Source organism: Schistocerca americana, chromosome 6, assembly GCF_021461395.2.
Source record: "Schistocerca americana isolate TAMUIC-IGC-003095 chromosome 6, iqSchAmer2.1, whole genome shotgun sequence".
NCBI classification, from domain to species: domain Eukaryota; kingdom Metazoa; phylum Arthropoda; class Insecta; order Orthoptera; family Acrididae; genus Schistocerca; species Schistocerca americana.
The window spans coordinates 197,994,926-198,022,156 of record NC_060124.1 but is presented as its reverse complement, the minus strand read 5'-3'; the positions used below and the strand labels follow the sequence as shown (position 1 = coordinate 198,022,156).

Here is a 27,231-nt window from a genome sequence, read left to right as displayed (position 1 = left end):
ATCTGGAAACTCCAAGATGAAAACATCACCAAAAAAATCCATAAGATTATCTCCGAAATTTGGATCACAGAGAAAGTGCCAGAGGAATGGAAATGTGCATTGATCCATCCGTTACATAAAAAGGGTGATAAGTCAGATCCAAACAATTACAGAGGCATTTCGCTAGTACCAGTTACATACAAAATTTTCTCTAAGGTGCTATTAAACAGACTAGAACCACAAGCAGATCTGCAAATTGGGGAATACCAGGCAGGCTTCAGAAAAGGGAGATCATGCATCGAACAGATCTGGAACTTGAGAACACTTTTGAAAGTCAGACAGGCAAGAGACACTGTAGTTACCTTTGTGGACTTTAAAAAAGCATATGATTCCATAGACAGACAGACACTCTTTGACGTACTGGAAGAATATGGTATCAACAGAAAAACCAGGGCACTTATACAACAGACGCTTACAGACACTACCTCCAAGATTAAGTTCATGGGAGAAATTTCGGAACCCTTCCACATACACACAGGTGTCCGACAAGGAGACGGGCTCTCACCAATCCTGTTCAACATGGTGTTAGACAAAATTATCAAACAGTGGGAGGAACAAATTAAAGGAATACAGCTGGGAAGAACACGTGAAACCAAAACAATCATAAAATGTCTGGCATTTGCAGATGATATAGCCATACTCAGCAATAATACACAGGAGGCAAAGGAAGCACTGGAATGCTTGCATGAGATAGCTGCCAAAACAGGTCTGCAGGTATCTTACGAGAAGACACAATATATGGAACGACAGACCAACAATGTACACACCATGCATACGGTATATGGATCCGTAGAAAGAGTCGAAAAATTTAAGTATTTAGGGGAGTACATACAAATGGGAGGGTCAAACAAGGCGGCTAACATGGAACGAACGAAGAAACTCCAGAAGGCATACAAACTCACATGGTCACATTATAATAAGAAAAGCATATCGAGGCAGGCCAAACTTAGGCACTACAAAACAGTTGTATTACCAGAAGCATTGTACGCGTCAGAAACAACCACAATTGGAGCATCAGGCATCATAGACACAGAAAAAATAGAACGCAAAATTCTCAGAAAAATATTTGGACCAATTCACGGAGATGGCATATGGATGAAGCGACCTACCAAAGAGCTGTACCAGCACACTGACAGACTAACAGACGCGATCAGAAAACGCAGATTAACTTTCTATGGGCACATACAGAGAATGGACAACAACCGACTTACAAAGAAAATTTTTGATGTAGTAAACAGCTCAAGCAAGAAAACAAATTGGTATCATGAAATAGACGAAGACTTAAGGCAGATAGGGATCAACAGGCAAATGATAGGAGACAGGAAATACTTCAGAAACAAAGTTAGGAGTGCAAAATTTATTGTAAAGGAGAGAAAGAAGAAAGGAACATTATGGACAGAGCAAAGGAAACAGGAGCACAGCCAAAGGATGAAGAGATTTTGGGAAGAGAAGAGGAAGAAAGGAAAGAAGTGAAAATTGTGTCATCATGTGATTTTCGAGTTCAAACACTGTCCATAAGGGCAACAATGAAATGAATGAAAATGATTTATGCCCAAAACACATTTTTCTTTCATAATTTTTTTAAAAACTTAATAAGCAGTCCTTGTAGGTCAAACGACATCTGTCATGTTACACATTGAGTTATTCCATTCACTGTGGTGACCAGAGTGATCGCTCCCTAAGACAGGTGCTATCTCTAATTCAGTTTCTTTTAAATGCGTGACCTTCATAGCTCTTTGAGGTCCTCCACCTCATTCCCATCTTTATCAATCATATTTACATTCTCCACCATTCCTGTCCTTTTGTTTTCAATCATTTTATACAGTATTTGCTTATTTACTTTGTTATTCTGTTTCATCACTGTAGTCCTGTTCTCCATCTACTTTTTTGTTTCCTCAATGATCACTTTTTGTACTACCCATTTCTCACTTTACAATACGGTATTGCAGTGCTTGTGTTGTTAAGAAGAACGATGCAATGTTCTTTCGGACATGCATGCATCTCCAAAGGATCGTAGCATCGTTCTTCTTAACAGCATAGGCACTGCAATATTGTATTTGTCTGCCAATACCATGCGGTGACTCAATTAAAAGTGTCCTCCCCTGTATGGGAATTGCATAATGTGCATACGAATACAGGTTATGATGCAGGAATAATGGTGTATGGAATTTTGAGTCTGGCTGTGAGTCACGCATGGATAGCCGACGCGGTTAATGCAACCACTTGTATAAAGCAGGAAATCCAGGTTTGGTTTGAAGTTCGGGACAAATTTTCATTGTCGTCATTCCCTCATACACAGCTGATGGTTATTTCATATTTACAACTGCGAATACAGTTCATGCATTTCTCATTTTGTATTGTTCTCTTGCTTTTGATGTCCTTTGTTGAAGCCGTACTCTTAACACATTATTGTTTGCTAGTACATTAAAATTTCACCAGGGTGTCTCTTTGTATCTTCTGTTACCAGTTCTTTCACATACTCCTCTACGTTTTCTGCTAGTGTACACTTAAGACTCCTCCATTCTTCTTTCACAGTGTATGGCTTACCTAGTGGGATTTTTTAACTATTTTATTCTGCTATTGTTCTGCAAACTCTACATTGTTTTCCTTTCATTATTTTTTTCACCTCTCTTAGTTCTCTGCACTCCTTTCGTCATTCGTTCATCTGATATTCATTACTAACAGCTAATGACTACTATCTAAGGCCTCTACATCTACATACATACTCTGCAAGCCGCTATTCGCTTTGTAGCAGAGGGTACCCTGCACCACTACTACCCATTCCCTTTCCTGTTCCACTCGCAAACAGAGCTAGGGAAAAATGACTGTTTATATACCTCCATATGAGCCCTAATTTCTCGAATCTTGTCTTCATAGTCCTTATGCAAAATGTTTGGTGGTGGCAGTAGAATTGTTCTACAGTCAACTTCAAATGCCAGTTCTCCAGATTTTCTTGATAGTGTTCCTCAAAAAGTCTGTCACCTTCCCTCCAGGGTCTCCCATTTGAATTCCCAAAGCATTTCTGCAACACTTGCACATTGCTTAAACCCACTGGTAACAAATCTAGCAGCCCACCTCTTAGTTGCTTCAACGTCTTCCTTTAATCCAACCTGGTGTGGATCCAAATCACTCAAGCAATGCTAAAGAATAGGTTGCACCAGCATCCTACAAGCAGTCTCCTAATGTTTTCCCAAAATTATCCCAATAAACCATTGCAATGCTGGTGGTACTACTTTGATTTGTGCTATATAAGTAAGTAAAGCTGTTATCAACCTGAAGGTTGGTTTGAACACCACAGTTCTTCACAAGGCATGGTTATTTAGGGATGGTGTGCTGTTACCTTCCTCCAAACTCTGAATCGACCTATCCAGCCAATTACAAGAGGACACACACCCTAAAGTGGGTCCCAAAGCACAGTGCAACTCGGCATGATTCACATTAACAAAAATTGGCAGAGCTGACAGGAGTGATAAGTAGTAGATAGTCCTCAAACTGTCTGGGAAGACCTTCGGATGCCAAGTCCACAGAACTTTACTACTGAATCATTGAGCCCTACTTCTGTGTTTCTCATCATCTACTATAGTGGTGTGCAAGTAAGACAGCAGGTGCACAATGCGTTCTGACAGGAGAGGGATTAGGAATACTTTGTGATGATGTTACCAGAGTTGTCTCTGTCTCTGACCTGCACCATAGTTAGTGCCCATCCTGGTAACTGATAATGCTGGGATAAAAATCAGATAGAGCCACTGCTTCTGGTTCTGCCTCTCCCTGAAAAAAATTATGTACTTGGGAAACTGGCTCTGTCACTTTTTAACAAAGCACTTTATGCCACCAACAGTGTCTAAGCACATTATCTGATCAAAAGCGTCTGCACGCCACTATGTAATAGAGAACTAACGACTAGATTTCTCGATAGGCGGACCCGCCAACTTAAAAGGGGGCAGGCAGTAGTCTGTTGTCTGTAGGGAAGCAGTAACAGTAGAATGGGTTGGTCAGGAGAGCTCAGTGACTTCAAAAGTGGACTAGTCATTGGGTGTCACCTGAATAACAGATCCATCAGGGACATTTCAGCATATCGTGTTGTGTCTAGACAAGACAGCCTAGACACAATGAGAGGAAGCCGAAAGGCACGCGCTAAGTTAAAGCAGGATGGTGTGAGGTCTGAAACAGGATACGTAATGAAGGCTATAAAGAAAAGTACGTAGCTTCTGGAATACTTAACTTTAATCCATCCTTTTGGTACATCTGGAGATTGTGGCGATACAAGTGAGACTCTTTAGATACATGCAATGTTACTAATGGTGCCTTGCTAGGTCGTAGCCATTGACTTAGCTGAAGGCTATTCTAACTATTGGCTCGGCTAATGAGCAATGCTTCGTCCATGTAGTCGCTAGCAAAGTCGTCCGTACAACTGGGGCGAGTGCTAGTCCGTATCTCGAGACCTGCCTTGTGGTGGCGCTCGGTCTGCGATCACACAGTGGCGACACGCGGGTTCGACATGTACTAATGGACCGCGGCCGATTTAAAACTACCACCTAGCAAGTGTGGTGTCTGGCGGTGACACCACATATCTAAAACCGTTTAGGTCAACCGTTGGTGATGTGATTGTAAACTGATAATGCAAAGGAACAACGACAGCTAAACCAAGACCAGGCATGCCTCGTGTACTGGTGGACAGAGGCTGTTGAGCATTGTTGTAAAAATTCACATGAAATCAGTGGAAGTAATCACCTGCAAGTTCCAAAGTGCTGTCAGCACTCTAGCTAGCGCAATGACTGTGCATAGAAGTTACAAAGAATGAGGTTCAGTAGTCAAGAAACTCCTCATAAGCCATAAATTTCTCTAATTAATGCTAAGCAATGCTTCAGGTGGTAAAGAGTGATGCCAGTGGACAGTTAATGACTAGAAAAGTGATTTGGAGTGATGAATCACCCTATACCCTGTGGCAATCCAATGGAAATGTTTGAGTTTGGCAAATGCCTGGAGAACATAACCTACCTTATGTGTAGTAAATTACAGAGAAGCTGGTGTTATGGCATTGGAGTGTTTTTTGTGGTTAGGATGTCTTCTCTGTATTGCACTTAAGAAACTGCTAAAAGCTGAAGTGTATGGACACATTGTACAACACTGTTTGCTGCATACAGTAGAGAGACAGTGCAGAGACAATGATTGTTTGTATCCGCATGACAAGGCGTCCTGAAATAAAGCAGCACCTGTCAGACATTGGTTTGTGGACAATAACATTTCTGAAATAGACTGGTCTGCCCAGATTCTCACTGGAACACCTTTGAGGTGGATTAGAAAGTTGACTTCAATCCAGATCCCACCACACAACATCCCTACCTTCTATGGTTTTGGTTCTTGAAGAAGAATGGGCAGTCATTCCTCTACAGACACTCAAACACCTCATGGAAGTATCCCCAGCAGAGTTCCGAATTGTCGTAATGGTGAAGAAGGGTGAACACAACCTATATTAATGTCCACAATAGGTGTCCAGCTATTTTTGATAAGGAAGTGTACCTTTGCATACCTAAATTAATGTGTACCTTGCCAGTATGGAGATTCTAATATCTGGAACCTGTCACATTCCTTGATGACCAGGGCTTCATGTTCTTCCCACGTAATTGTGCTTCATACCATACAACCTTACTGCTGCCAGCTTAACTATTTACTGCTTGTGCAACGGATTCATAGCCTTAAGTGGTGCACACTAAGCATGCATACAGCCAAACAAAAAGCAAAGTACCAAATGACTCTTCAAGCCGACAGGCTATTTTTAAATTGGACTTCTGTTTTCTAGATAACTTATTTTTCCCGGTAAGGCAGTGCGGTGCATTAACAATGCATGATTACCTGCTGGAAGCCTCTGTACGCAAGGTATTAATCAGTAGAGGAAACATCTTACTATGGCTACTTGTGTTGGGTAGTTACGTGCTGTACTTCACCTTTACTGCTAGCTTGTACTAGTTCTGAAGGAGCAATAATGATAGGTTACCTATTCAAATTAAATGCATCTATTAAAAGGTATCTTTTAAATTTCCATGTGATATTACAGCAAAATATTTAGAATTAGTAAGTAAAAAAGTAGGAACTCTTTGTCTGAATACTCAGAAATAACTCGTGTCATATTTGGTGATAATGACTGGTGGTAGACTTCAGTTTATTGGTAGAATACGGGGGAAGTGCGATCAGTCCACAAAGGAGATTGCTTATAAATCACTCATGCGGCTGGTTCCAGAATATTGCTCAAGTGTGTGGGTTCCTTAGGAGATAGGACTAACAGGGGATATTGACTGTATTGAATGTTTGTTTAATCCGTGGGAGAGTTCACAGAGATACTGAAGGAACTGAACTGGAAAACTCTTGAAGATAGACATAAAATATCCAGAGAAAGTCTATTAATAAAGTTTCAAGAATCGGCTTCAAATGATTACTCTAGGAATGTACTACAACCCCTATGTATCGCTCTCATGGGAATCACGAAGATAAGATTAGAATAGTTTGTGCACACACAGAGAGGCATTCAAACGGTCATTATTCTTGCACTCCATACATGGATGGAACAGAAAGAAACCCTAATAACTAGTACAAAGAGATGTACCCTCTACCATGCACCTCACATGGTTTTGCAGAGTATAAATGTAGATGTAGATGTTGATGTTGACATCAGTGTTGATATATTACAGTAGCTCATGAACAGCCAGAAAGTGTAGGCAGCTATTTATGAACTCAAAAGTACACACCCCAAAGCGTTTATCAAACCCAATGAATCTTTTTGACCTGCTTGGCACAGTAAAACTGTTTTCCAGACTAGAACTAGATCCTAAATTTTATTGCTTTTGCAGCCAACAAAGTACCAATTAAGTTTTACTCAAGAGCTAAAATCTTTTCTTTCACATAGTCCCATTGGCTTCCACATACTAGATTGTATGGAGACTCATCCATAACATGTCTCCAAACTTATAGGTTTATGTGGCTGTCATGATGCAGTAATCCCTCCACACATATTGAACATTAGCTTTTCTGTCCTGAATTCTGTTGCAGAGTATTGGAGCAAATCCCATACAGTATTTATTCCTCAAGAGAGTTACAAACACCTTTCAAATAATGGAAGTAGTAAATGTATCTAGTCATAACATAAATGAAATATTCAGCAGCCAACACACACACACACACACACACACACACACAAATTAAAAATTATGCCGGTTGGCATGGAGGTGGTCTGTCTGTGTGGAGTATCAGTTATGTGTGAGGAATCTCATTATGTGGACAAATCTGTACACGAACCAAAAATGTAGAGAGTCAAATCTAATATCAGTATAACAAAGAAACTTTTGAAAAGTAAATACTGTGGTAGAAAGCGATTTCAACAACAATCAGTGTGATCACTATAAAAAGCATGTATGTGTGTTTTGTCCTTTTTGTCCAGTTCTGATGAAGGCCTTTTTAGCCAAAAGCTTACTTGGTTGGTCTTTGGTGTGCCTATCAGCGACTCAGCATCTCCGTTATATGGTGAGAAGCAATCTATTCAAAATATTGTCATTATTCTATCCTAGATTTTCCATTTATTATTATTATTTTTATTTATTTATTTATTTATTTATTTATTTATTTATTTTTGAGAAATCTAACATCTCTCAATCTAGTGCGTAATTTATTTGCATCTACATGGTGAATCTGAGGATACACCTGGTTTTTGAACCATAGTTCTCCACGACGAGTGGGGGTATTGACCTTCAACAACCATTGGCAGACAGTTCAGACAATGCAGCTTCAGACTTTATGGACCATCGTAGCATAGAGCATCGTATGCTCATGCTCGAGTAGTTCATTAGAAACAATGATTCTGTAGTCATGGTTCAACGTCTTCTTCATCACAAGTTTATGTCAGATGTTGAGATGCAGTCTCAGATTGAAGCACTGTATGGCACGCAGCATTTAGAAGCACTTCTTTTTATGAGGCTACCTGAAGTCAAGAGTGTACATGAACAAGCCCTGCACAATTGATGATCTCAAGATTTCCATTCATCAGGAAATTGAAGCTGTGCTGAATGAAATGTTGGAGGCAGCAATGCATCACCTTCAGGAGAGGATCCAAATTTGTTTCCAGAAGGACATTACCTCATTGACATTATTTTCTGAACCTAATTAAGGTACTATTACTGAAAGCAAGATTTTTAAAAATAAAACCAAGCTTCAGTTATTCAGAAGTGAGAACATGCATTTCCTCTGCTGCACCCTGTGTAACTCTAAAAGAAGGCCGAACACTCTGCTTATTGCTTAAGTTATGAACTAGATGGTGATATGTAACCATTGGAACTGGTGATAATGATGGTTCATTCGTGCAACTTTCTTTAAATAACATATTTTTCAATAGTTTATATTGTTTTCTGGTGTTCAGTCAGATGCAGTTATTTAAGTAACGTGATATTTTGACAGTGTATCTTGTCATCATCTTCAGATGTTACATGTTGAATGAGCATCTTCACTACATCGCACCTCATTTATACTCTTATCTCTCCACACTCCTTATCCCGCTACTAGGTCACACATACTTTTCAATAGTTTGTGGATGTGATATACTTAGAATTGCATGTTTGATATAAAGATTAGTGTGCAGTATTTAAAAAGTTGTATGAAATTAGAGGAAATACTCACTTAGAAGGACATGGCGCTCCCATAGACACCCTGGTGTTTCCTGAGCATGCTCCATTTTCATAGTTGTTGTAGCTGTCACACTGGTAGCTGACAAAAGCTGATGATGTTATAGATTCAGCATAAAGGTCATGGGAGCGACTGTGACTGCAGGTACCTGAATGAACACAGAAATAGTTTTTACCACACTATTAAATGTTTATAGAAATTGTTACCTTTATACAGCAAAAGTTAAAGGATAGCACAATTAATTAGCTAACCAAGAACTTGTCATCAATTACAGTGCATTTAAATAAATATTAAAGAGATATTAATCTCTTATTTGGTAATACTTTAATCTTTGTAACTTAAGTACATGTCGGTTGCTCAGAGCTACAACAGCAATGTTTATTGCTCTTGTGGTTTCAGTTGCTACTGTCTGCACATCAGTAACTTGCTTTGATATTCTTCCCCAGCTTTACCTGCATTGTGAGTAAGCAGTTTCTTAAGTTAAATGCATTCATTACTTTGCATTTTTTTCTTTGAATCATTTTGTATCACTGGATGAGATACAAAAGTATAATCTGTGATGTGAGCGAGATGGCACATTGGTTAGCATGCTAGACCTTTTCTAGCAGCAAGACAACCCTCTCTCTCTCTCTCTCTCTCTCTCTCTCTCATTCAAAGCAAAAAAGTATAATAAACATGGGCTTTAAAATGAATATCTTAAGAGAGATGTACACTTGTTCATCTTCAATACTGTGAAACAAATCTCTTCTACTTTGCTTCTCTTTGCTTCCCATATATTTGGTAGTGTGGACCAAAACAAGGAAACAAATTGTCTAGTAAACACTGGCTCTAAAATGAATACTTTAAGAATTGTGAGCTCTTGTTCAGTAGAAGAGATGTGTTTCACAGTAGCAAAGACAAATGCTCACAGTTCTTAAGGTATCCACTTTAGAGCCAATGTTTACTGGACATTTTTTTCTTGTTTTGGTGCATACTACCACCCCTCAAAATATGGAAATCAAAGAACATGCATTAGAAGAGATTTGTTTCACATCTTGAAGATGACAAAGTGCTCGTAGTTCTTAAGGTATGCATTTTAGAGCCCCTGTTTGAAGAACTTTTTTGCTTTGAATGGTTGTTCCTGTCATATCCCTGAATATGGACCATTCCTCCAGGGACACCCTGTACAGAATATGTTGTTGAACAATAATAATTTTTTCACAGTCTTTAGGTACTATGATTGCCATTATTCTTTCATTTACATATATTGTTTCTTACATACTTTACTTATTTCTGCTTTTATAGCAGTGACAGTTTTCTTAAGCAGCCTGCTTGCCTTTCCAGTGCATAGTATATATTTTCTTAAATTCTTACTTTCTGTTCCTGCTTGTTTTGACTGATATTCATAAATTACTTAAAAATTTACAGTTCTCAGGGAGAGCATAAGGGAGCAATTGACAGGAATGGGGGAAATAAATACAGTAGAAGAAGAATGGGTAGCTTTGAGGGATGAAGTAGTGAAGGCAGCAGAGGATCAAGTAGGTAAAAAGACGAGGGCTAGTAGAAATCCTTGGGTAACAGAAGAAATATTGAATTTAATTGATGAAAGGAGAAAATATAAAAATGCAGTAAGTGAAACAGGCAAAAAGGAATACAAACGTCTCAAAAATGAGATCGACAGGAAGTGCAAAATGGCTAAGCAGGGATGGCTAGAGGACAAATGTAAGGATGTAGAGGCCTATCTCACTAGGGGTAAGATAGATACCACCTACAGGAAAATTAAAGAGACCTTTGGAGATAAGAGAACGACTTGTATGAATATCAAGAGCTCAGATGGAAACCCAGTTCTAAGCAAAGAAGGGAAAGCAGAAAGGTGGAAGGAGTATATAGAGGGTCTATACAAGGGCGATGTACTTGAGGACAATATTATGGAAATGGAAGAGGATGTAGATGAAGATAAAATGGGAGATATGATACTGCGTGAAGAGTTTGACAGAGCACTGAAAGACCTGAGTCGAAACAAGGCCCCCGGAGTAGACAATATTCCATTGGAACTACTGACGGCCGTGGGAGAGCCAGTCCTGACAAAACTCTACCATCTGGTGAGCAAGATGTATGAAACAGGCGAAATACCCTCAGACTTCAAGAAGAATATAATAATTCCAATCCCAAAGAAAGCAGGTGTTGACAGATGTGAAAATTACCGAACTATCAGCTTAATAAGTCACAGCTGCAAAATACTAACACGTATTCTTTACAGACGAATGGAAAAACTAGTAGAAGCCAACCTCGGGGAAGATCAGTTTGGATTCCGTAGAAACACTGGAACACGTGAGGCAATACTGACCTTACGACTTATCTTAGAAGAAAGATTAAGGAAAGGCAAACCTACGTTTCTAGCATTTGTAGACTTAGAGAAAGCTTTTGACAATGTTTACTGGAATACTCTCTTTCAAATTCTAAAGGTGGCAGGGGTAAAATACAGGGAGCGAAAGGCTATTTACAATTTGTACAGAAACCAGATGGCAGTTATAAGAGTCGAGGGACATGAAAGGGAAGCAGTGGTTGGGAAGGGAGTAAGACAGGGTTGTAGCCTCTCCCCGATGTTGTTCAATCTGTATATTGAGCAAGCAGTAAAGGAAACAAAAGAAAAATTCGGAGTAGGTATTAAAATCCATGGAGAAGAAATAAAAACTTTGAGGTTTGCCGATGACATTGTAATTCTGTCAGAGACAGCAAAGGACTTGGAAGAGCAGTTGAATGGAATGGACAGTGTCTTGAAAGGAGGATATAAGATGAACATCAACAAAAGCAAAACAAGGATAATGGAATGTAGTCTAATTAAGTCGGGTGATGCTGAGGGAATTAGATTAGGAAATGAGACACTTAAAGTAGTAAAGGAGTTTTGCTATTTGGGGAGCAAAATAACTGATGATGGTCGAAGTAGAGAGGATATAAAATGGAGGCTGGCAATGGCAAGGAAAGCGTTTCTGAAGAAGAGAAATTTGTTAACATCCAGTATTGATTTAAGTGTCAGGAAGTCATTTATGAAAGTATTCGTATGGAGTGTAGCCATGTATGGAAGTGAAACGTGGACGATGAATAGTTCGGACAAGAAGAGAATAGAAGCTTTCGAAATGTGGTGCTACAGAAGAATGCTGAAGATAAGGTGGGTAGATCACGTAACTAATGAGGAGGTATTGAATAGGATTGGGGAGAAGAGAAGTTTGTGGCACAACTTGACCAGAAGAAGGGATCGGTTGGTAGGACATATTCTGAGGCATCAAGGGACCACCAATTTAGTATTGGAGGGCAGCGTGGAGGGTAAAAATCGTAGAGGGAGACCAAGAGATGAATACACTAAGCAGATTCAGAAGGATGTAGGTTGCAGTAAGTACTGGGAGATGAAAAAGCTTGCACAGGATAGAGTAGCATGGAGAGCTGCATCAAACCAGTCTCAGGACTGAAGACCACAACAACAACAATTTTTGCATATTATTGAAACCTTTGAGTTTCTTTAATCTGTGTCTCATATTAAGAAAGATTGCCACATTTGACCACAGGCGAAGAGACTGAATCTATTAAGACTGCTGTATTTCATTTTGAGGTAGGATGTAAATGAATAAAGTTTTGCTTTTGTTTGTGGGGGCCTGCTAATAAATTCTTCAAAACCTTAATTCTTTATCATTCACTTCCTGTCATTGTCCTTACAACCATTAGGCATTGTTCATAAAATCTTTACAGTATAGTTCTTCAACAGCAAATTTAATTTGTACTCACCACCAACATCAACTCCACAACCCTCTTGGAGTAGCCCACCATTAGGGAAGAAATCAGCATGTCCTAGAGAATCAACCCACCCAAGAACTGAGGTATGTATGACTTGAACAAAACTTGCATCTGAAGAATCCACCCTGTCGGCCGCATCTTTACCTCCAAAGAGAGGAGCAGCTGGATCCAGTGCTGCAGACACACAAGTTTAATTTCGAGATAGCCCTTTGACGACAGATTATATATTGTATAGTAGTTTACAATACTTCAAAAACTACATTAATTTTCTGAAATATGGAATACTTGCATGTGTTTAGATAATCTGTGGCCACAATTATGGGACAGTGATAAAAATAATTTAAATAAGCATTTTAACAGGCAAGTACTTATTTTCTAGATATTTCTTCTCCTAAGTTTACTGTATATGAAGGCTGCATGCATGGATTATGTATAATGTCATCATTAAAGTAAAGCTAACTTAACACAAAGGTGGGCCTAAATGCCGTGGTGATAATATGGACACTGTGTTACTAAGGTAGCATGATGAGCATACAGAGCCAGTTGCATGGACACCCACAGTTTATTTTTGGAACCAAATGACATGCAACTTTTTTTTTTTTTCTTTATATGCAAACATAAAGCTTTGCCAGAGATGACTATCATGTTAACTGCCAGCAAAATTGTAAGATCATCTGTGAATTGAAACTTGGTCACTAGGAGTTACACCCATTCACAGAGTCACACCTGCTTATAAATTCATGTAAATATGGTAACATGAGCATTTTTAAAGGCCTATTTTCAGGAGTAGTTTATAACTAATAATCATGGACTTTGTGTTTATCTTAGTTTCATTAGTGTAACAATGATAACCTATGTAAATGTGGATAATCTGTAAGCACGGTGAAAAAAGTACAATTGTGGGACAATAATTTTTCCATAGTGTAAGAACATCTAACAGCAAAACTAGAAAATTTTGGTTTCAGATGTTACCTGTTATCCTGCCAACTGTTGCAGAAGCTCTGTTTCCAGCCACACCAGCAACATGTGCACCCAGACTGTGTCCTACCACTTCCATATTGGAAGCAGAAGCACCCTGCTGCACCAAGAAATCAATAAAGCGTGCTACAATTGCCCCCACCTCTGGGACAGCATCTGCTGCTGGTTTATAAAGCACATTGCTTGCAGGACCACGCCAGTCCACCATGATAATGTTGTAATCACCTCCTTGAATCCAACCTGTAAGTCAGAATGAATCACGTGCAGCATGATTCACTGTACTGAACTTCATTTTCTATTTGCTCACTTATTATATACATAATAAATTGTGATAGAACATGTCAACAAATAACACAACTCTCCATAACTTGTTTTCCATAATATACGATTTCACTTATTGGATCTGATATACCCTCAGACTGCTTTCAATTCTTGAACAGTAGTTCCATATACTTTAAAAATTTCAAAATGCTTGTTTTGGGAAATGTGTGATTTTAAATAGGACAACACCCTGCCATTACTGTATCTTGTGCTGTGAAATTTAATACAAAACTCTCTTGAGGCTCTGCATCATTGATCTCAAAGCACAATTCATGACAGGGATGTCTTCTGTTTTCCTCGAGGTAGGCACAACAAAAAGACTCTCACAATTAAAGCTTATGGCTGTTAAGGCCTTCTTCAAAACACACACACACACACACACACACACACACACACACACACACACACACACACACCTGCAACATCTCCACTATATGGCGAGTAGCAACTTTCCTCTCCATAATAGTGTTACATTCCATCCTGGACTTTCCATTGTTTGATTCTGTTTTCCTCAGTCTCATATAATTGACCTCTAAGTACCGGCTCCTGTACTTCAGTTTCTTCTTAATAGCTTTATCTTTGATTTTTCACACCAAGTGAGACCCACACATCGATTATAAGATAAAATAATTTTTGTGCTTACCTCATAGCAGTATCAGGCTTGTTAGCTGCTACATGATAATGTCGTACCCATCTCATGATAGTACTGTAAGATTGTGGTCACGTCATGTGCTGGAGGGGTCTAGTGGTGCTTGGCTTGTATATCTGCCAGTGAAGTTACATTACATCTTGTTATGCCTTTTTAAATATTCACTCATTCCCAAGATTGAGCAGACTAGGATTGTATTATCAGTAGTTCAGGGGTGCATCCCTCTAAGTTGGCATCTTTCATCTTTAGTTATTTTCACAATTACTTTCCTGTAGTTCTTTATTAATTAGTTTGATTTTTCCATCCTCTGTCAGAGCTTTATACTCTGTTCTTACAAATCAAGTCAATCATCATTCATTTAACAATTCATTCATCCATTCATTCTACTTCTTTGAAGTGACAAATGTGTCTCCCCTGTCAGTGATTCAGTCCTTTGGACTGTTCAAATACTGAGCATTAAGATATTTTTTTGCCTTTTAGATATTAGTCTCTTTTAACTCTCATTATTGATGTTACATAGTCTCACTCTCTTCTGTATTTTGCATGAAATTCTTGAGCTCTTCTTATCCTGACCCACAATTCCACAGGCTCTGTTTGGTATCTTAAATTGCATAATTTGTCAAAAAAGAGATTCATTCATATGCTGTCATGTATCTGTCAAGTTCAACTATGACTTAATAACATGATTCTTTTTTTCTTCATCTCAGATTTTATCCTTCTTCCTTGTGTGGCACACAGAACCTGTCAACAACAAACCTTGGATGCATATTCTCTTGCACTGTAAACAGCTTTCGTGTTTTACAGTATACAGGTAGGTTACCATGATTCTATTCTAACAACCCACAATTGTATTCAATTACAGAAACTACGCTGCTGTGAAAATTTTCATCTTGAAAAGTCATCACCATCAGCATTGTTGTGAATTTGTCTTTAGTTGCTACTGTTGCTCAGGTTGTGTGGGATGCCAAACATTGGATTAATTAGTGAAAAAAATGGAGGAATACTTCAAAAATTTAAGTTTGGCACTAATTGCTGACTTGGGTGTCAGTTCCTCAACATTTCTCTTGAAGTCTTTTCACCTAGATTCTGTGCTCATTTTTTAATAGAGCATAAGGTAGTAAGGCTAGTAGACTCTTCCATTTGTACAAAGGAAAATTACAAACGTATAGGTATAAAACAGCTATCTGTAATAGTTCTGCTTTAATTTCTCTAGAATATGAGAAATATCCATTTCAGTCACAGTTAAGAAATACATGCTAGTTGCTCATGACAAAGAGCCCTACTTTTAGTGCCTTTGATGACAGTTTTAATCTTCTCTGTTTGATAAATGTGGTAATATTAATTTTAAAAAGATGGTTATGTACTTGTTACAATTAAAGTGTAGATACAGTTAAGAGCAAGTAAAATAAATAATGACATTACAGAAAATAAAATTTAAAAACGTTACTTTATTTTACTGCAAAAATTTTAAGTTCATTCTCCAGTGACACAATGGATATCCCTAATCTCATACAGTCACTCTGTCTGAATTGTACTTTTACAATAAGCATACAGGGCATTTATGGGACTACTTAGACTAAGCTCCTGAGTATATGTACTTTTTCAAGTATTGAAGTGTCTGTTACACACATGTATCAGCGTTACAATGTATTTATAATCAGAACTGGTAGCTGTAGTAACTGATGTGTGAAAGTAATGTGTTTTTTATTGGAAGTGATTTAAAATGTTAACCAAAAGAAGCCTCCTAAAAATTCACACTGTTAATACAAGGTCATAATCAATATGTGAAGGTTTAAATTCTGCATTTGTGAACAAATCATACATGAATTCTAATATTTTAGTAGGATTCAAAAAAAAAAAAAAAAAAAAAAGAAAAGAAAAGAAAGAAAAAAAAAAATAGCACGAGTAGTTACAACATTCACTTCGATTATATACAGGGTTGTCCAAAAAGATGTTACCGCTCATGTCATACTACATAATTTTAAATTTTATTTTGTTGCAGGCTAGAGATGGCCACCCAATATACTGTGGAAGAGATTCAGAAGGTAGCAGTTTGGATGGAAGTGGTTGGGTCATCCTCAACAGCAAGGGGGAAAAGTCAGCAATGGTTTCATAAGGATCCTCCAAACAGGTTAACTATCTGTCTACTGCAGAGAAATTTTGTGCACCAAGTCTGTGACCAATGACTGCAAAGGAAACAATGGACATCCAAGAAGTGTTGAAATGGAAGGCAACATCATAAATGTTCAAGGCACAATGACTAGGAGCCCAGGGAAGTCAAGTACAAGAACAAATTAGCAAGTGTCGTAACAATTTCCCACCTCAATCTGAGAATGAAACTGTACCACATTCAAATGATACAGGCCCTGTAAAATGCTGGATTGTTATTAGATGAGGCACATAGATCCTCATGTTGTGTGCTTTATGTTGGATCAAGCCACATTTCATGTGAGTGTCAACATGAATACTCACAGTCGCATCATTTGGAGTGTAGATAATGTCAATGAACTAAGATAGCACACTTAATCCAATCCAAAAGTTAACATATGTTGCAGTATTTTGAAATTTGGAGTACTGGGTCCATATCTTTTTCATGATCAGACGGGAGATTCTTACCAAGATATGTTGCAGGATTTTGCTGCTGACTGTCTTCCCCTCTGTATAGTAACATCATGTTACTTCTAGCAAAATGGTGCACCACCACATTATTTCTTAAAGGTTCAACATTGCCTGATTGAAAGATGTGGCAGATGTTGGAGTAGCATTTGTCTTGACCACCACAGTCACCCAACTTGACTCCATCTGACTTGTGACTATGGGGAATGGTGAAAGAATGCAAGTATGCTACAAGACCTACTGACATTAATGACCTTAAAGGATACATAACAGAAGATGTCCACTCTACACCTATGGAAATATGTGAATGAGCTATGGTCTTTTTGGTGAGAAGACTTTGCACATGCATTTAGAACCAGGGACTATGGGTCAAAGAAGTGTACTAACTACATTTAGACTTGTGTACACAGTGTGTATTTTATATCAAAATAAACAAAATAATAACAAAATAAAGGTCAACCCTATACAAGTGGTAAAATATAAAAAAAGTCAATCCCACATAAGTGGTAATATCTTTTTGGGAAACCCAGTGTATTAATAAAATCCATTTATCACTACCTTTCAATTTATATTTTATTTACAGCATTCTTTCTTCAGTTATTTGGTCTTAAATCTATGGCTGTAAAATAATGCTTCTCAGATATCTGCCATCTTCCTTTCTGTTCGATAAGTACTTAACGAATTGAAATACAAAATGAATGTCACATTACTGGGCGTCAAATCTGACTTATGCATAATGGTAGCATTTGCACAACTGTGTATGATTAAACTACTGGCAGAGGTGTACAGACTTTCCCCACCAGTGCTGAGAAGGTTTTCTACAGGAATTCATAGTTGTCCATATATTTGGATATACTTGGGAATTGATGGTAGATGCAGTTGACATAAACAAAGTGGATGTATGCTGAATACTTTCAGAAATCCATTAACATCCAAATATATCTCACTGACATTTCTTCTTTGTATGGAGATAGCAAGAATTAGATGTGATTCTGCATGGACTGATTATCAACTGATCATTTTCCTGATACTATGGATATTGCAGGCAACAGTAATTTGAAATAGTTCCTGTTATGACATTCCTCCCAAATCTGCTGATGCCAGGTCAGTGGACTTTGGTTCATTTACACTGTTAAAACAACATCTGGTACACTACAGTTCACACGCTGGCACTCAATTACGGAAATCATGCATGGAATAGCAATATGGAATCCTCATGCTGCACTCCAGAACAGTTAATGCAGTATAAGTTGTGGCAAGTGACAGTCTACAAGTTGGCTCATCTAACTTTCATTTCTTTTCAAAGGCAAAATAAATGTGAGAAATGGTTTGGTATGGCCTGATCAGCATTTTCTATTATTCTGGATGTGGATAACTAAAAACTACAAAAAATACAGGTAGTTTATCTGTAGTATTGTTGCTCATTAACTACATCAGATCTCTTGGATAGTTTCACTTTGAATTCAATAATTTTTGCATGTACTGCAATATTGTATATTTATGTTCCAATTCATAATGAATGAGTCATTAAATGATTCCTAATTTTTATTTTTTCAAAAGTTTTTCCATTCCTTGACTAGCCATTGTTTTGATATTTGACTTTATATTTTGGTTCTCAAAAGAAAGCATTATTTCGAAAACCTCATGAATTTGTGTCTCTTAATGGTTTGTGTGCTTTTTTTAGTGACTGGAAAGTTTTGTTGCAAAGTATGTCTCATAATTTTCAGCGACTTTGCTGAAGCTTTTTTAATCTACTAAAACTTAATTCATTACATATTTACAAATTATATTTCCATACCATTGCGAAGTGCAACTAGATGATCCTCATTTGACAACCATCCGTGAATGGCAAACCTTGTTTCTCGGCTGTTGCTGAAGTAGCCCAGTGTTGAAGCATCTCCAATTGTCACATACTGAGCAGAGGAGGGGTTCGATCTGTAATGTAGCATATAGTTTATTAATTTTGATTAAAAATGAAACTGAGGTAAAAGAGGAGTTTAAAAATAGTGTGCAGTGAGAGTTCTCCCACAACCATTTTAGTAGACAGATGATCAACCAAGTCATATCTTTTGCCTACAGCATTACATTATATACATTCTTTCATAACAATTACTGTAAATAATTGATGCAAGTTTAAAGAGTATGGTGATGTCCATTGAGGTGATGCAAAAAGGAAAAAAAAACACCTTCATTCATTTATATAAAAACTAATTTGAGTTCAGTGAAGAATGCATAGTGTTGCTAGCAAACTATTTCATTACTTGCTTAATGGTATAAACATCTGACAGCTAATAAAGCTGAATTTGAAAGTAAACTAACAGAGTGTGAAATAGACTGCATACTGACTCCTTTTATGTCTTTATGATATATTATTCTCATTCACTCCCTCATATATCATTTTCTTCAAGACAGTGAACCTTCAGCAGTGCAAAACAATTCAACATGCCCCTTAATGAAAGACAAGTAACTCACAGAACCAATCAAAAATAGTCCCGCACTCATGGAATGAGTGTAAGGGAGCAGAGACAGGAATCCTGCATTGCCATTCTAGGTGAGGTCCTAGTGGGAGTGGTTTGCCATTGCCTTCCTCTGACCTGTTACGAAGTATCAAGTGTACAACTGTGTCGTGTGGGTGACTTTGATGAGTGCTCATATAGTGTAGTGTTTTGTTGTGTTGTTGTGGAGAAGGCAATGGAGAGGGTGAACCCTGGTGCCAGCACATAGCCCACTCCTCTCAAATAGCAGCAAGGGAGCCACAGAGTTTAACACCCCGATCTTCCAGAAGACCACTGTCAACAAGGTCATGTGCCCTCACTTCATGAGGCACTGCAAAGAAGGCTGGAATTTAATTCAGGCCATTGGCACAAGATCTAGTGATCAGGAACTTCACCCAACCACCTTTCCTCCCCTTGCCAGCCAAATACTGGTAGGTAAAATTTTTCACTGCCAGGATTCAGACTGGCTTACCTCTGAGTTGAGCATGACTGCACAAGCGTGCATTACTCACCTCAGTTACAGATGTGGGTAGAAATATAGGATGTACATTATATTGATAATTAACTACTACTATACTGATTGATACTATTTGTGATTACAACAGCTAAATGTAACCCAGTGAATTAGAAGGATGATCACTATTTTGCAAAAAGCGGCTCCATCTTCAATTACATTATGGAGCTGATGTTTACCCACTGTTGGTAGCTTAGTAAATACTTGGTTACACTGGTATATTTCAAAAAAATTCTATAACAATAGATGCCTATTTATGCATGTGTGCAGCTTTAAGGTGGACGCTGCTACTTGCCATGTATCTAACATGAATTTTCAAACCTTGGATCAATATAACTGGATAATTTCTAGGAGGAGTGGCTCTTGGTTGAGTACCTTTGTACCAGAGTACACGCAAATGAAAATTATTTTTCATTTTTGTATTGTGATTGTGCAAATACCAGTTCATTTGAAACCAGTTTCTTTAGTTCAAACAATACCATTATGGAATAAATGTATGGGAAGTCATTGTAAGAATTCCAAGATCCTGAAACAGACCTCTGTAAGATACGTGTTGAGTGCATAACACAATATCCTTGCTCCTCATTACTGATAAATAAATACTTTATTTACTTTAGGCACTTTGTCCAAAAAGACAACAAGGTGTGAAAATGAACAAAATAAGGCAATGGAGTGAGAGATGATATTAAGAGAAAATCTTGCTGAACTGAGCTGCTTGATTAGTTTATCTACCTGTTGACACCATTTTGTCTTGTTATCCTGCTGGACCCCAAGGAACTTTACAGACAGGGCTTCAAGAATAGTATATGAAGTGGAATAGCAGCAAGACGCTAGCCTCACTCTCAGGAAGAGAGCAGTTTAATTCACCATCTGGCCATCTAGGTTAATCTTCCTGTGGCTTCTCTATTTGCTTAAGGCAAATGTTGGGATGGCCCTTTTAATAAGGACTTGGCCAACTTTCTTCACCATCTTTCCTTATACTGAGGTTGTGCCCTGTCTCTAGTGTTCTCCTTATTGGCAGGATATTAAACACTAATCATCCTTCCTTTACTTAATTTATGAAAATTAGTGTCTACTTATAGTGTTAGCAGATCATTTTTGCTTGTTTGAAATTGCATAAAATGAGTCTTTTTGATATCAGGACTTAAACTGTTTGCTGTGAAGTAGTTGTAGGCCTGTTCACCAATCACCTGAGCTGTTTGGTAAGGTTATGTTTGGGCTCCTGATTAGCATGCAAGTGGCAGCAGCAAACACCACAGTTTTGGAACTATCTCATTTTTGTGCAAATGACCTGTAGAATATGTAACTAATTAAGCTAAATTATCATCAGAATGCATAAGAAATAAATGTAGCAGGCATTGTCATCTATAATGATGTGAATCAATGAGAGTAGGACTAAAAAAACAGAAATTATATGCAAGTATCAAGTGCCCGCATGCTGCTGTTATGTATTAAACACTTTCAAGACCATTGGAAGTAATGAAACAGAGGTGCACATTTGATAATGTCTTAGATTTTGTTTTCTTTGATCGCTAGAAGGCATTTCCCATGAGTCACATACAAAAAATGTAGGCAAAGCTAAAAAGCAATATCCCCAATATGCTATTTCCACACAGAATTTAGCATATTGAAAAATGCACATATGAATCATGGTTATTCATAAGGAAATTATAAGTTTTATGTAGTGCATTTAGCAAACTAACCATATGCTATTTTACCTGTGATGAATCTTTGTGAACTCAGTGGATGTTATCCAAATAAAGACTGTGAAAGATATCTGCAACCAGACACAAACACTTTGGACAAATTGCATTACTAGTCTCCATTCTTACATGAGAATCCTTCTTATACCCAGGTATAGTATCAACTGATTGAAAGCTAGCTGTTTATAGAAGTGCTACCATGGCAACAACCAAGTAGAGAATGAGATTTGTTACACTCTCTGATTTGTTTTCTGTTGTCATATCACTCTGCAGATGACAATTATAGCCAGTAACATTAACTGTTGTTATTAATTTTCATCTTATTCTTTGGGCAGATTTTTTATAATATGCAAAAGAATCTCAGTAGCTAATGTTGAAAGTTACCAGCAAAGTGATGAGGCTACTTTGATTCTGCTAAGCAAAATCAGTACTGCAGCATAATGGAGAAGATATGAAGCAATTCACTTATGAACTGCAGAGGTACTGGTATTGTGCCCACATTGGCATCACAATTTTAGCCTAGTGATGCTGAGGAAATTAGACTAGGAAATGAGACACTTAAAGTAGTAAAGGAGTTTTGCTACACTCCTGGAAATGGAAAAAAGAACACATTGACACCGGTGTGTCAGACCCACCATACTTGCTCCGGACACTGCGAGAGGGCTGTACAAGCAATGATCACATGCACGGCACAGAGGACACACCAGGAACCGCGGTGTTGGCCGTCGAATGGCGATAGCTGCGCAGCATTTGTGCACCACCGCCGTCAGTGTCAGCCAGTTTGCCGTGGCATACGGAGCTCCATCGCAGTCTTTAACACTGGTAGCATGCCGCGACAGCGTGGACGTGAACCGTATGTGCAGTTGACGGACTTTGAGCGAGGGCGTATAGTGGGCATGCGGGAGGCCGGGTGGACGTACCGCCGAATTGCTCAACACGTGGGGCGTGAGGTCTCCACAGTACATCGATGTTGTCGCCAGTGGTCGGCGGAAGGTGCACGTGCCCGTCGACCTGGGACCAGACCGCAGCGACGCACGGATGCACGCCAAGACCGTAGGATCCTACGCAGTGCCGTAGGGGACCGCACCGCCACTTCCCAGCAAATTAGGGACACTGTTGCTCCTGGGGTATCGGCGAGGACCATTCGCAACCGTCTCCATGAAGCTCGGCTACGGTCCCGCACACCGTTAGGCCGTCTTCCGCTCACGCCCCAACATCGTGCAGCCCGCCTCCAGTGGTGTCGCGACAGGCGTGAATGGAGGGACGAATGGAGACATGTCGTCTTCAGCGATGAGAGTCGCTTCTGCCTTGGTGCCAATGATGGTCGTATGCGTGTTTGGCGCCATGCAGGTGAGCGCCACAATCAGGACTGCATACGACTGAGGCATACAGGCCCAACACCCGGCATCATGGTGTGGGGAGCGATCTCCTACACTGGCCGTACACCACTGGTGATCGTCGAGGGGACACTGAATAGTGTACGGTACATCCAAACCGTCATCGAACCCATCGTTCTACCATTCCTAGACCGGCAAGGAACTTGCTGTTCCAACAGGACAATGCACGTCCGCATGTATCCCGTGCCACCCAACGTGCTCTAGAGGGTGTAAGTCAACTACCCTGACCAGCAAGATCTCCGGATCTGTCCCCCATTGAGCATGTTTGGGACTGGATGAAGCGTCGTCTCACGCGGTCTGCACGTCCAGCACGAACGCCGGTCCAACTGAGGCGCCAGGTGGAAATGGCATGGCAAGCCGTTCCACAGGACTACATCCAGCATCTCTACGATCGTCTCCATGGGAGAATAGCAGCCTGCATTGCTGCGAAAGGTGGATATACACTGTACTAGTGCCGACATTGTGCATGCTCTGTTGCCTGTGTCTATGTGCCTGTGGTTCTGTCAGTGTGATCATGTGATGTATCTGACCCCAGGAATGTGTCAATAAAGTTTCCCCTTCCAGGGATAATGAATTCACGGTGTTCTTATTTCAATTTCCAGGAGTGTATTTGGGGAGCAAAATAACTGATAATGGTTGAAGTAGAGAGGATATAAAATGTAGACTGGCAATGGCAAGGAAAGCATTTCTGAAGAAGAAAAATTTGTTAACATCGAGTATAGATTTAAATGACAGGAAGTCGTTTCTGAAAGTATTTGTATGGAGTGTAGCCATGTATGGAAGTGTAATGTGGACGATAAATAGTTTGGACAAGAAGAGAATAGAAGCTTTCGAAATGTGGTGCTACAGAAGAATGCTGAAGATTAGATGGGTAGATCACATAACTAATGAGGAGGTATTGAATAGAATTGGGGAGAAGAGGAGCTTGTGGCACAACTTGACAAGAAGAAGGGATCGGTTGGTAGGACATGTTCTGAGACATCGAGGGATCACCAATTTAGTATTGGAGGGCAGCGTGGAGGGTAAAAATCGTAGAGGGAGACCAAGAGATGAACACACTAAACAGATTCAGAAGGATGTAGGTTGCAGTAGGTACTGGGAGATGAAGAAGCTTGCACAGGATAGAGTAGCATGGAGAGCTGCATCAAACCAGTCTCAGGACCGAAGACCACAACAACCACATGTAAGAACTGTCATCTTGGAAGACTAGGGTATTAATACTTAAGTCCTCAGTAATAACATAGGAAATCTGAATGTTCAACACCTTAAAATGTCTGCTCTTTTTCAAGAGTCATGTCACCAATGAATCCATTTGCTTGTAATTAAAACAGCCATGGAACATCATGCGACATTCACTGCCTCTTTTAAAGGGTTCTGTGGGATGTCTCGAGGAGCTTTGTAGTTAACACCCTGCCATCCATCACTCACAAAGAGCAATGTACATAACTTTCTGCTGCGTTTACTAACACACTGTGACCATATTTCAGTTACAGCCTGGATGTGAGTTGCTTGTAAACCAGGATTTTTACCACTGTTAGTAAACACAAAGGACATTATACAGCAATAAACCTGTGAAATTGCTCGCTTACTTCTCTGGTTGGCTTCAGGTAAGTTTATAGATTATGCTGTTCCGACACTTCCCTACGAGGTAAGGTCACCCCTGCCTGCTCCTCATCACGCTTGCAGCCAGGCACAGGGAGAGCAGGCTACCTGGCAGACAGCCCTGTTGCATGTGTTCTGTGCCTATGTGAGCTAGTTGGTTAACCCTACCCACGCGCACTCGGCCAGTGAAATACGATCGTGTATGCTAAGGTCCACATGCAAGACTGTCTGCCATCTGCCCCTGCCTTCCTGTGCCCATGCCCATCTGACTGCCTCTGGGTTGGCACATGAGCTGAAACAGTCTGCTGTGCCCACCTGGCTGTCTCTGGATTGGGACATGAACTGAAACAGTCTGCTGTAGACAGTGAACTCCGTTTACCACTTTGTCACATCTGTGTTGCATCACTTATTACACACATTGAACTGCCGGCCGGTGTGGCCGTGCGGTTAAAGGCGCTACAGTCTGAAACCGCGTGACCGCTACGGTCGCAGGTTCGAATCCTGCCTCGGGCATGGATGTGTGTGATGTCCTTAGGTTAGTTAGGGTTAATTAGTTCTAAGTTCTAGGCGACTGATGACCTCAGAATTAAGTCGCATAGTGCTCAGAGCCATTTGACCCACATTGAACTTTAACATCTGTGAGAGTACTCTGAATACTCTCTCTGCAGTTGCCACCTCCTCCATATTTCCATATGAACTGGGCAGTCATCTAAAGTTACTATTAGCTCAGATATGGCGAGTGACCAATTTGTCTGAAGAATTTGTTTATAATTTTAGAAATGCTTGTATTTTGTCATAGAAATTAGCATTAAAGTACTCTATTAATGTAAGTTTGGTTCTACTATAATAATTAATGTTCTGTTCTCAGTTAAACCTGAAACTTTTGACAAAATAAATTCAATAAATGTTCTGTAAAGAATATGAACAAGTAAACTACTTATACGTGTTCTGCACTGGTACTGCTACTGGTAATGGATGCTCTTGAAACAATATTTCACTTTCAGTCACCAACTATAAGTGTATATATCAAGTGTCCCTATAATGATTCCAAGTACTTTGAACAATGAGTCACCGAATTTGTCAATCCCCTCTTACTGTTGCTTAAAATTTTCATTTTCACTTGACTGTTTTTATAAACGTGTCTTATGTTTTGTTTATTAAAATAGTACTTACTTAGTATATAGTCTGAAACTGACATCACTGTCACTCACAGCATACTTTACTGGGCTGTCATAGTCAAGATCAATGAGGTAAAGTTTTCCATCGCCACCAGGGATAATCTTCCAATGTACAGCACTCACTGAAATGCATATATTTCATTTAAATAACTAAATATTCTAAAATTTAAATGCTAAATTAATATATAAGTATTTGACCCATTTATACTTGTGTTATATGCAATATAGTATTGCACACAGAACAAAAATGTAAAAGTTGTAGGAAATTGTCACTGTGATTGTAACAAAGCAGCTTTTAGGAAACTGCAGCATTCAGAGTAGTGGTGGAAAAGCTACAGTAAAAGAAGAAAGGCAAAACAATTTTTGGCACAAGACTCGATTCATTGCCAGAACAAATAAATAAAGCAGATAAGTAGAAAATCAACTGCTGTTTAAAAAATAAATATTGATTAGAATCAACAATTCCATACACTCATTGGTTCATTCACCACCAGAGGATCAAACACTATTTTGGGAGGGAGGGGGTGGGGTGAATATGCACATACTCCACAGTAGTTATATGGGTATAAAAAAATATAGTAAAGTAATAGGCAGAAAATTGCTAAATATAAAGCTAGATACTCTAAAAATAAAGCTGCAGCAGATTCTGTGGAAGAAATGCTTCTATTTGACAGAAGAATTTTTGATGAATGAAATAATGGTTTGAGCAAGGGTCAACGGAAACATCACTGTTGAAGCAGGCTAAAGACAGTCATCGAAAACAGGCCAAAGACAGTCATCAGTAATTCAATATTTTTGTGAACATGAACAGCAGTTCTGCCATTGTGTCTCTCTATTAGATCTTTATTTACTTATAGGATGGAGGCTGTTGCTACATCTTCATACTGACTCTGTATTGTTCTGGGCTCTGGTCCAGCAATGAATTATTCATATAGCCGTCCTGTATGCCTGGCTAGAGCAATTAGGAACAGAACATACAATCTTAATGATAAACAGAAAAATTATTAACTACACTGATTTTAAATCATAATTACTGGTTTCAGTTTTGCTTACAAGACATCTCACTTTGCAGGTCATAATATTTGGCACCCAAAGGCTCAGTGACAGCTTCCCCCCCCCCTCCCCCCTCCCCTTCTCCCAGGATCTTGGGTGAGTTCGCATCAGTCTAAGGCCTTTATCTTTTGCATAACCTTTCTCAGTCTTCTGATTTGCTCTTTCCTTCACAGGACTGGCTGTCAGTTCTGTAAAATTGAGATTCATGGAGTTTCAATTTTTGTTGGCTTTGCTAGAATGCTTACACCTTC

At 39.1% G+C, this 27,231-nt stretch overlaps 1 protein-coding gene across 1 annotated transcript in view; it reads right to left on the bottom strand.

The window, feature by feature from the left end:
* Nucleotides 1-27,231, bottom strand: part of LOC124619609 (lipase member H-like) — a 32,284-nt gene that overhangs the window by 4,668 nt on the left and 385 nt on the right. Inside the window, exons 2-6 of the mRNA XM_047146112.1 lie at nt 25,923-26,049; nt 18,837-18,973; nt 13,447-13,692; nt 12,466-12,648; nt 8,701-8,854 (exon numbers count right to left, since the gene is read on the bottom strand). Coding sequence (XP_047002068.1) covers nt 8,701-8,854; nt 12,466-12,648; nt 13,447-13,692; nt 18,837-18,973; nt 25,923-26,049 — 847 coding nt within the window. The remainder of the gene's footprint in view (nt 1-8,700; nt 8,855-12,465; nt 12,649-13,446; nt 13,693-18,836; nt 18,974-25,922; nt 26,050-27,231) is intronic.